The sequence below is a fragment of the Musa acuminata genome, chromosome BXJ1-7 (assembly GCF_036884655.1).
Source record: "Musa acuminata AAA Group cultivar baxijiao chromosome BXJ1-7, Cavendish_Baxijiao_AAA, whole genome shotgun sequence".
In the NCBI taxonomy this organism is placed as follows: Eukaryota; Viridiplantae; Streptophyta; class Magnoliopsida; order Zingiberales; family Musaceae; genus Musa; species Musa acuminata.
In genome coordinates, this window is record NC_088333.1 from 38,798,683 (window position 1) to 38,810,697 (window position 12,015).

General features: G+C 34.0%; 1 protein-coding gene across 1 annotated transcript; it reads left to right on the forward strand.

Annotated features, from left to right (window-relative positions):
* The first annotated feature begins 2,680 nt into the window (after nucleotides 1-2,680).
* LOC135679269 (pyrophosphate--fructose 6-phosphate 1-phosphotransferase subunit alpha) lies at nucleotides 2,681-11,420 on the forward strand. The gene is made up of 19 exons (XM_065192807.1): nucleotides 2,681-2,834; nucleotides 4,507-4,679; nucleotides 5,106-5,218; nucleotides 6,925-6,999; nucleotides 7,087-7,200; nucleotides 7,290-7,357; nucleotides 7,550-7,633; nucleotides 7,949-8,002; nucleotides 8,346-8,426; nucleotides 8,531-8,624; nucleotides 8,701-8,774; nucleotides 8,877-8,987; nucleotides 9,094-9,138; nucleotides 9,223-9,279; nucleotides 9,475-9,579; nucleotides 9,666-9,782; nucleotides 9,911-10,014; nucleotides 10,240-10,405; nucleotides 11,057-11,420. The coding sequence occupies exons 1-19, from the start codon at nucleotides 2,745-2,747 to the stop codon at nucleotides 11,171-11,173; spliced, it is 1,842 nt and encodes a 613-aa protein (XP_065048879.1). The 5' UTR covers nucleotides 2,681-2,744; the 3' UTR covers nucleotides 11,174-11,420.
* The last annotated feature ends 595 nt before the right edge of the window (nucleotides 11,421-12,015 follow it).

Sequence of the window (12,015 nt, forward strand, 5' to 3'; positions counted from 1 at the left end):
AAACCCCCAAATCGCTTTCCAAAAATTAGTAATATGGCATATAAACGGACACTCACTCCCCCCACTTTGGTATCAATTTTTTTTTTGTAGTATTATTGGTGGATTTATTTTTCAAATATATATATTAATTAATTCCAAGACACGATTTATTACCTTATTATATATTGTTATTCTAAGATCTCCTCCCAAGAATATTTTATATTTGGTAAATTAACCAAGATATTCAAAAATATCACGAGGATAATATATGACTTTGATTTTTTAAAAATATGTTATTTTGAATCCGTAATTAGTACATGCTATATATTATTATTACGAGATCTCCCTCAAAATAAAAATAAATCAGTAAAACGTTTTATATATGGTAAATAACCAGGATATTCACAAATAGCCCATGGGAAAATTTTATATCACTCTTTTCTTACATATGTATATACATATAAATACATATATACAAGTATGTAAATATATGTATATATGTGTATACATATATGTACACACACACATACATATATATATATATATATATATATATATATATATATATATATATATATATATATATATATATATATATATATATATGCTTCTATTTTGACATGTTATAATTTTTTGATCATTATAATAAACACAATTTAAATGAGTAAAATAAAATTAAAACATACCAAAAAACATTTGATATATCATATTATTATACAAATAGGTATTTATAATAATTTAAGAATAATATTGCTCAAATAAAAATTTAAAATAACTTATTACAGTATTTTAGATGTCATAATAAAAATATTATAATATAATTAAAAATATTTCGTATGATATAAATAAACTCATAACCTCAATCAAACCAATTATATATATATATATATATATATATATATATATATATATATATATATATATATATATATATATATATATATATATATATATATATATATATATATATGTATGTATGCATGTATGTATGCTTCTATTTTGACATGTTATAATTTTTTGATCATTATAATAAACACAATTTAAAATGAGTTAAATAAAATTAAAACATACCAAAAATCATTTGATATATCATATTATTATATAAATAGGTATTTATAATAATTTAAGAATAATATTGATCAAATAAAAATTTAAAATAACTTATTACAGTATTTTAGATATCATAATAAAAATATTATAATATAATTAAAAAATATTTCGTATTATATAAATAAACACATAACCTCAATCAAACCAATTATATATATATATATATATATATATATATATATATATATATATATATATATATATAACCTTTGATATTTCTATGTTTTTTTCTCAAAAAGCACCTTGTTTTTTATTTTTTATAGTGTTTTAAACTTTTAAATTTGGATTAATTTTTAAAAATATCAAAATTTGGGTTTTTTCTATGTTGGTAGCTCTCATTTTTATTTTTCTTGATCATTATCTTATTTGTCAATATCCCAAAATACCTTCAACTGACAAACCAAAAAATGTTAAGAGTCATAGTGTTTTTATTTGCGTGGCAAAAACACTAGAAATTCTAATATGAATACATATCTGAGACCTTATTAAAAAATATAAGTTAGTGCATAGTATATTATTGAATTTTTTGTTTCTTAGCTGTAATTTTTTTTGTATAGGATTATAATATTTTTATGAATGTGTAAAGGATATCATAACCTTATTCAAAAATATTATAACCAATATGATTTATATTAAGTATGGAAAATATAACACCCCTTATTAGTCTCACATCCATGGCAGGTAAGATTAAGATTGACTTATAAGGGTTTGTACTATTATTAATTTTAGTTTAAGTATTTTGATCAGTGATTTAAACCAAATGAAGTTGATAGATTAGCTCATCCAAAAAAAAAATTTCATTAGATATAGGGGGTAACAAAAATAAAAAAAAGGAAAGACATAATTTGTCATTTCAATTTCACCCTTTAAAATGTAGGAGTTTCTCACTCCTATTCTTCTCTTTTTTCACTTTTTGTTTTGGGTCTTTTTATTAACTTGTTTTGCACCAAATTTTAAACCCATTCGAATAAACTGTTTAATGAAAAATGAAATTTGTTAAAAAAAGATAAATTTGAGAAATAAAATTTAAAATTCAAAGTTAAAAGTATTTTTAAATATATATTTTTAAACAATATTTTTGGATAATATATTTTTTAACAGAACTAAGCATATTTTTTTTACTCTCATATATATTATATGCTAAAGATATTTTTGGCTTCATTGGATTCCTATTCTATCGGACCCAAGAATCCGACCCGCTAACACCAATACCCAAACCACGAAAGTGACAGACGCGTCCAAATCAAGATGGATCAGGCACATTCCTGGGGGACACGTGTATGGACAGAATCGAGTTGCACCAAAACTTTTCAAGAGGTTCTGATAAGCATCCAGTCCTTGTCGATGGCCCTATTGTGAATAGTTCCCAATACCTGGGGTTTTCCCGAAGATTAGGAGCCAAGGGTTTAGTGGCGAGACTCGATAAGTGATTTCTGAATCACCTGTCCCTGTTCGGACACCAGCTTGTAAATTTTCAGCTTCTTATTGGATGTCTTACAGATGGTCCAATTACCGAAACCAATGGGAAGGCATCGTTCTCTGGTTTGAGATTTGACCGAGAGACAATAGTTAGAATCGTTGTTATGATATGATCCTCGTCACTATAATAGGAGAGGCGACGGAGAGAACGAGAGGGAGAGAGAGAGAGAGGAAGAATGGATTCCGATTACGGCGTCCTAAGAGAGCTTTCAGATCTCCAGAAGCTGCGCGCCCTCTACCAGCCGGGGCTCCCACCATGCGTTCAGGTCTACCTTTCGCCCACCTCTGATATGGTTTTCATCGTCGCCATTGCCACTCCCTTGCTTCTTTGCCCGAGATCTATGCCTTATGCTTTTGATCGATAGGGTTTCCCTGTGAAGTGTTAGATTATCCCATTTGGTGCTCATTCCGGTCGGATCTGGATTGTTTCTGGTTGTTTGCAACATTTGAGACATTGCGTCTAGGAGATCGGAACTTTGTGATGCTTTTCTTGTTTGGATGAGTTTGTTGTCTTATAACTCTCTCTTCCTTGCATACTTTTACGTGCTCGAATTCGGATACGAGGAGTGAGCTCCAAGTCGCACGCCGAAGAGTCTATCATAGGACTATTTGTGCTTTGTTGTTTGTCGTTTTCGTTTTTTTGGCTTGTTTATTCTATTCCAAGAACAGGTTTTCATGGGTTGGTGGGGTTCATGGCCTTGATACGGGAGATGGCAAAAATATTTCTCATGGAGTCCTCAAGAGGATTCTCAGGAACAGTTGACTTTCACATGGGTGTTGGTTCAGTTCGTCTCCCAACTGAGGATCTACAGGATGAGATTTGCTGAAACATAAAACGTAAACGGTGGTTCCTTCTACCTCCGATTTTAATAGAACCTTTTAAAGGGTACGCTGGTAAGATCGCATTTCTTTAGCGGCGAATGATGTTTGGCTTAAATTGAATCCCATCAGAATCATGCGTCTCTGCGGTTTGATGGTATCATATATTCACAATTTTCATTATGAAAACACTTGCTACCAGAAACTGGAAAGATGAGGTCCTCAGTTTCTTGATATTAAATTTTTAGAATCCTTATTACGAATTAGTATACAACATTGGCTGATCTGAATTTGAAAAGGTACATTCTCAATTTCGTGATAGCACTCATTAGAAACCATACTTTGGTGGATTCAGACAACTAAACAATCCTTGATGGCGATGCTCTTTCTGGTCGCCCAGTCGAGGTGAAAATCAGATCCAATGTGACCCTTCTTCTTACCTCAAGCTTCTATCATGTTAGTACATAACTGCTCGGAGTGCCAAGCACCTGCTTCGAGTATGCCTTGAAGGTCAAAAATCCGACATGCAAGAGGATATAAAAGATCTCAGGATTTGGCCCAAGGTGGTCTTCAATGCTCGAGTCAAACCTTTAATAGGGAGAGACACAAATGCTTAGCAAATGGTGGTTGGGAAAAGTAAATATAGTTGATTTTAGTGTCAATGTATTACCCAGACAATCCTTTTATATACCTCATTTATCTGTTTCGAGGTTGGCTGACCCAATGGACTGTCCATGGAGATCCATCTCAATGTGTGAAGATGAACAAGGATTGGACGACTCTTAAATAGTGACAAGGTTGGCCCATCAATAGCTTGATGGGACTGACATAAATGGTTGAGGTGGACAAAATAGTGAACCGTTCATGTTGTTAATATTGTTGGGACTAAAATACCTGGTACTAGGGAGTGGTAGTTGGATTAGGCTCTTTGGGCGACCCCTCATCTCTTGGTTTAGACTTTCTGCCAAATTACAATTCTATATTTAACAATGATGCAGGGTCCTTTTTGTTGCTTGTATTTGTCTGTGCAACTTTTGATATTTAACTATTGTCTAACATATTTCTTTGTCTTTTAATCTTCTGACTCTGAGAGATTACTCTTGCCTTTTCCTTAAACAGGGCACGACAGTCAGAGTTGAGTTTGGTGATGCAACAACCACATCTGATCCTGCTGGTGCACATGTCATAAGCCAAGCGTTCCCACACACATATGGGCAACCTTTGGCTCATTTTTTAAGGCCAACAGCCAAAGTTCCTGATGCACAGATCATAGTAGAGCAACCGGCTATAAGGTCTACATTCATCATTCGGTTCTGTTTTTATCTAATTTTAATTGGCATATTCCATGAGAATTATTCTTTTTTTATATGTATGTAATCCAAATTTTTTTTCTTAGATCTATATGACATTTTTTTGAACTTTTGTATGTGACTTCCTGTCCCATGGTTTTATAATATGCATCTAGTAGTAAAGGAACCTTTCTAGAGAATTATGTGTTTTAATATGTTAGGAGAATACATTTTGGTGAAACTTCTAGTCTATCCAAGGATTTTCTCAAAGAACAATCCAATGATAAATTAAGAAAAAATTTGATTAGGTAATATTATGTTGGAATGGTCATTAGTCTATTTTGTTGTGGTTTCTTTACACTTGGGTGCAGTAAGCAATTTCTTTGACTCAAAGCATGTTCCATGTAACAGCAGACCTTCTTGTTGCAGGGTTGGTGTGGTATTTTGTGGCAGACAATCTCCAGGAGGACATAATGTTATTTGGGGTCTTCATAGTGCCATTAAATCTCACAACCCTAACAGTACATTGCTTGGTTTTGTTGGTAAGTATTAGCAATATATACTGTTTATTCAGATAAGGATGTAAAATTAGTTTTTTTCCATTATTTTCTGATGGTGATGACAGCTCATATGACACCCTAAATCATTTTCTATATTCTCCTTGTCTATTTCAAGTTGAACAATATAATTTTTTATTTCTATAATTTGTCGTTATACCTTTCTCCAAGTAGGTTTATTTCCCAAGTTAAATGTCTGATATTCTGCCTCTTGGATTGGCAGCATAGCCCCTCTAGAATTATCTTTTTCACCAGCTATAACTACTAGGTTTATTTTCTGTTGAGTTTGGTCTGGGACTACAGTTTGCAATGTCTGAGAGCTGTCCGTGCATGCGTACAAGCATGCATGTGTGAGGATACTTGAAGAGAGCAAAATGCACTCTCGCCAAGTCTTTCTAGGTGGTGAATACTTTGTTTCCTAGTTCCATGAAGCTAGAAAAATTTTAAAGTGTCTAAGCTAGATTTCAAATTTTAAAATGTCTTGGTCTTTAGCTAGAAACATATTGTAGATTGATGTGATTCAAATTTCATGTTTTTCATTTCCTTTAGTGTTATGTATGTCAATTTCAATGTTGCCAATACGGTAGCATAGCGTGATTTGCATCATGTTGTTATTAAAATGAGAAGTCATTTAATTTGTATACTTTAGGCTATTCTAGATTTTTCTTGAATCTATCTGGTCAGTCCTAAATATTTGTCTACAGTTACTTGAAATGATGCTTTTGCGCTATTTTCTTCACTTGCGATTTCATTAGAACTTCATAATGTCTTATTGTGTTTGTGTTTGTTTTCTTCCTTTCTCATTGTTGTCGGCCGACTACAATGATTCAGTGTCCATGATAATAGGAACATAACAGTTTCAGCAGAACTATAAGATTTATCTTATGTCTATGTTTTACAGCGGATTTATCACATGGATCACCCTTTCTCCAGTGTTTTCTTTTTCCTTGAGGCAATATTCTCTGACATTTTATGTTGTCAACTGTTAGCATTTGCACCATTCTTTATGATGCATCACTGAGTCAATGGCATTCATGGTATTCCAAAGAAATAGCTTTGTTACAGATTGAGATTTTCTATCACATTTTTGCTGAAATCCTAACCTAGAAATTCTACTTATAAGATAAAAATCATGGGTTTTAGATGAGCACATTGTTGCTTGAGAAGAGTAATTTCACTTCTTTGTTGTTGGTTTTAATGGATTGGGGCTAAGTTCAGAGAGTTCACTTGGATTCTGAATCTTCTCTGCTTATGCCTAATATTACACCGAAACACTAGCTTTTACATGGGCATTCTTTGCATAATTTGCTTCCTCTTAATATATGATGCTACATGTTTCTTATACTTCTTCCTTGACCTTCAATCAAGTTGTGTAATATTTATCAATTAATTTTTTTTTAATGTGTAATTCAGTGTAAGTGGATCAAGTCAAGCTGCTCTGTTATATTATGGTTCTGATTTCTTAAATAGCATTGAAAAGGAATATGACTTTAATCTATACATGACCCTCAGCTCTCGACCAGTTTTTCCTCTCCATCTCCCTGTTTCTATCTCTCCATTGTGTGTCTTCACTTGCTCTATTTTTAAGTGTGTTTATAAGCCTCTGAATGTGATATATTCATATAAACACATATTTTTACACTTGTATTGCATATATATCCCTTTCTGATTTCTATTTGATGTTGTTGCAGGTGGCACTGAAGGATTATTTGCAAAGAAAACATTGGAAATCACAAATGATATCCTCTCAACATATCAAAACCAAGGTCTGCTAAAAGTATTCATGGTTTCAATTCTTTTGTTCTACTTTTATAGATAATTCTTCCAAATATGTGACTCTTTGGCTTTACCAGGTGGATATGACTTACTTGGTCGGACAAAGGATCAAATAAGAACAACTGAGCAAGTGAATGCTGCAATGTCTGCCTGTCAAGAATTGAAGTTGGATGGTCTTGTCATTATTGGAGGTACCTGTATTATTATACATATATCTTTGTCAGTGTAGGTTGCAAAGATAAATCATGTTGTTTACCTGCTTTTCCTTGCATTTCTCCAGGAGTTACCTCCAATACTGATGCTGCTCAACTTGCAGAGACATTTGCTGAGTTGAAATGTTCCACAAAGGTATTTATTTTGGCTTCAAAAAGACATGAGAAATTAATTCCTTTTGTTTAGCATTTAATTTGGTTTTAGAAGGATTTATTTTGATCGATGGTGCAATATGAGCTTGTGAATCAGACATGTTTGTGAGTATAGGTTGTTTTCTTATATGATCTATTCAGGTTGAATAGCTAAACACTAGAAGTTTATGGACAGGTGGTTGGAGTTCCTGTAACCTTGAATGGGGATCTAAAAAATCAATTTGTTGAGACAAATGTAGGATTTGACACAATTTGCAAGGTATTTTTTATTTGTCTTTCTTCATAGAATCTTGATCATTTGTGTTTATGGCATAACACTTAAAGTTCTTTCTTCATGGCTCTGGATAAAACTTAATTCTAGTAAGTGCATTGTAACATGTGCCATCATTCTTTGTTTCTGCTCAATATGAAATAAAGACCAACACTCTTATTATTTTTGTTATGCTTTTGCTGACAATAAATGTGCATCCTGGATTCTAGAATTAACATTCAGCTTTCTCCTCTACCGTGGTCATGACTAATATTGTACTGTTCAATGTCTTAATGAATATTACTTTTGTCACCCTATTTGCAGGTCAACTCACAACTTATTAGTAATGTATGCACAGATGCTCTCTCTGCAGAAAAGGTAATGACTTAACTCATAGATTCTGGGGAGAAAAAGTAATATTTATGTATGAAAATAGCTGTGAAATTTATGGACATGCAAGGAGTCAAATCTTTATGTAAGAATCTTGGAAACTGGCTACTTCATTTTTCCTTAAGACACTGAGAAAACTGAAAAAATGCTACCCAGTAATCCATTGGGATCTTCATCTTATCATGCAGTCTTGCTTATAAAATACTTTGCTACAAGGCTAATATTGCTAAACAATTAGACGAAAATTGCTTTTGCTTATAACAATTTACTTTCCTGCCATGTTTTTCTTTGCTCATGCCTCTAACCAAATTAGACGAAAATGAATTTGCAGTATTATTATTTTATTCGCCTGATGGGCCGCAAGGCATCACATGTAGCCTTGGAGTGTACTCTCCAGTCACACCCAAATATGGTCAGTTCTTTTGTCAGATTTATGTCATTTTTTCTTCTCTTTCAATCATTTGCATTGTGAATATGCTTCGATTGCTGATTGGAGTTCACTTCAACTTATCTTAGGTCATTCTAGGTGAGGAAGTCGCAGCATCAAAACTTACAATTTTTGACATTACACAGCAGATCTGTGATGCAGTCCAAGCCAGGGCAGAAAAAGGTCACATGAGGAGCTGTTAATTCGCCTTTTACTGATATGTTTTCTTTTCCTGATGCACTATTTTGCTTTTGCACAGACAAATATCATGGTGTCATCCTCATCCCAGAGGGTCTTGTAGAGAGCATACCAGAATTATACGCGCTGCTTCAGGTAGTTGATATGTTGCATGGCGAAACAACTTCATTATTAGTTCTTAGCTTTACAATTAAAGATGATCTGACTTTCTTTTTCATTATGTTATAACTGCTATAGGAAATTCATGGTCTTCATCGTCGAGGAGTGTCTGTTGAGGATATTTCTTCTCAGCTTTCCCCATGGGCATCTGCACTGTTTGTTTTTTTGCCACCATTTATCAGGAAACAGGTTCTGTTTCGAGTACTTTTCTTTGGTGAATATGTTGTAGATGTTTATTCACTGGATGCTATTAAATTTTTTGTGAATTATTAGTAACTCTATAAGTGCCCTGCAGTTGCTTCTGCATCCAGAATCTGATGACTCTGCCCAGCTTTCCCAGGTAAACCTCAAACATTTTGGCAGATATTCAGAATAGTTCAAGCATTTATATAGTCTTACTTTCTTTTCATGCTTCTCTGTTTAGATTGAGACAGAAAAGCTTCTAGCTCAATTGGTGGAGACAGAAATGAATAAGCGGTTGGTAAGTTCAATCTAGCTTTAAGACTCCCTAGTTCATCAATAAAATTGATCGAGAATTAGAATTATTGTGTTTGTATGTTCTCTGTTGTTGGACGAGGCTCTGTATCAGTAACTATTTCTTTATGTAAGAAATTGTTTTCTTTTTTTACCTTTTTTTATTCATTTATATAACACATCTTTCATCCTATCTTAACAGAAGGAAGGCACCTACAAGGGAAAGAAATTTAATGCAATATGCCACTTTTTCGGGTATCAAGCTCGAGGGTCTTTACCATCAAAATTCGATTGTGACTATGCATTTGTAAGTCCTATGAATAGCAACTCATCTTTAGCTTCCTCATTTGGCATGAAGGGTGAACATGTATCAACTTAACTGTACTGTTTTAGGTTCTTGGGCATGTGTGCTATCACATACTGGCAGCCGGTTTAAATGGTTACATGGCAACTATTACAAATCTGAAAAACCCAGTGAATAAGTGGCGATGTGGAGCTGCTCCAATTACAGTAAGATGTGTACCTTGTGTGTTAGTATTATGAATAACTGGCTTCTTCAGAGCCTGACTGCAGGGATCTGCTTATTTTGTACAAACCATGACAAGCTCTATTTGACTAGAAACTTTGATTACTGCTAGGCAATGATGACTGTGAAGCGTTGGTCACATGGTCCTGGAGCCATGCCAATAGGAAAACCTGCCATCCACCCTGCCACAGTTGATTTGAAGGGAAAAGCATACGAGTATGTTTTCATCAGCAACATTTAGCTATAACTTCTTTGCTGCTCATAACTTCTCTAGGTCTACTTGCTGGGCAACTAAGCCACTTATTACTCAGTTTTTTCTGTTTCTTCATTTGTTTTCTGGATAATTTTCTTTTCTTATTAATTGCAAATCCTTACCTAGCTGGCGTTAGTTTAATATTCTTATTAATTAGCATTTTTAAGTAATTCAAACTTGGAATCCAGGTTGCTGAGGCGCAGTGCTTCAAGTTTTTTGATGGATGATATATATAGAAACCCAGGACCACTCCAGTTTGATGGTCCAGGTGCAGATGCTAAGGCTATATCATTGTGTGTTGAAGATCAAGATTACATGGGCCGGATCAAATTGCTGCAGGAGTATCTAGATAAGGTACTTATATCTTGTCATTAGTTTGTCTCATGTGCGTTTTTATTTTTTGTATATCAGTGTTGTTGAATATGCAATAATCACATCAAAAAGAAATTGTTGCAAGAATCAATAGCTTCTTCAAGATTTTCTGGATTACCAGTAATCTGAATATTGTCATCCATTCCTTTCGATGCTTAAGAGATATTTTTTCACATCAAAAGCTTGAATTTTCAACATAGGTCATGATGACTGGTTTTAATGCTTATTATCCACTCAGTAACATATATCGTATATAAGCCAAGGACATTTGGTGCTCTTCATTTGTATGTTCTATCACGGTTATAACCTCTAGTTAGAATGTTTAACTTCTACTTGGACACAAGATTTAGCAAATTATATTACCTTCTTTCGAATTTGCTTCTTTGTAACAAAATATGATCCATAGTTGTAACATTTTGCTTTAGGGTGTTTCCATTGCTTTCTGAAACATTTTGCCCGAGGGTACGACTGTCATCTGTGTTTCTATTGGGCCCTGGTACTGCTGTCCGTCCAAACCATGTTATTGGACTTCCTTTGTGCTGAGGCATTAGCTGTTTATTATATTTTGCATAAATTATATGATGTTATCTGCTTTATTATGATTCCTATGCTGACGCCTTTAGTTTTATACAGGTCAGGAGCATTGTGAAGCCAGGATGTCCGCAAGAAGTCCTGAAAGCAGCTTTAAGTTCTATGGCCTCCGTGACAGATGTGTTGTCTGTCATGTCTTCTTCCTCGCTCAATGGGTAGACACCCCTCTGAAACAACCATTCTCACTGGAAGATCTTACCAGGCTGCATGTTTCCTTTTCCCTCTCCTTAATCAGCTTTTCCAAACTCCTAAGGTTTATTAGGAAGTACCTGAGAGTGATTTGACTTTCTAATGCTTCTATCTCTTTTTCCATTGTATCCACCAATTTTGACCATATGTCGCCACTCATGAGCCCACACTTACATATCTGCTGGGAGCGGAATAAAAGAACAAACAATTTGGTTCATTGAGATAAAATGGAACCGATATTGCCTTTACATGCTGAGAAGATGCATAATAAGTGCATCCGTTTCATGAATGAGCGGCTGTGCTCGGAAGCCTTGGATACGTGGAATGGTGTTTGAGGCTTGAGGGAGGGATATTATGGAGTTTGAGCGACGAAGCACCTGACGTAATTCTTTGATGCCTCCATTTTCATCTTTTATTAAGCCTCATTAGTCCCTATATTAGCTGGAGCAACAAAGATTGATTTGGGAATTAGTTGTACAGTCACTAATAAATTGCCAATCAAGTGTAAAAAAATAATCTAGGAGAGTTTTTTTTGGGTTTTAATAAGACTATAACTTATTATGCCACCATTTCCCATCTCTCGACTCATCTAGCAACTAAAAAGCTATTGGTCAGATTCACATAGACTTCCAAACTCTGCTCATCTTGCCTCATTATAATATTACAACTCTAGCAAAGCCTTGCACCATTTTTTTGTTAGATCATACACGTCTTGGGGGGAAACCACTATAAAGACTTTCTTATGTGTCACCCGTTTTATCGGCACAATTTCTTAAGCCCTAAGTTCCCAAATCACAGGCCTTATGGATTAA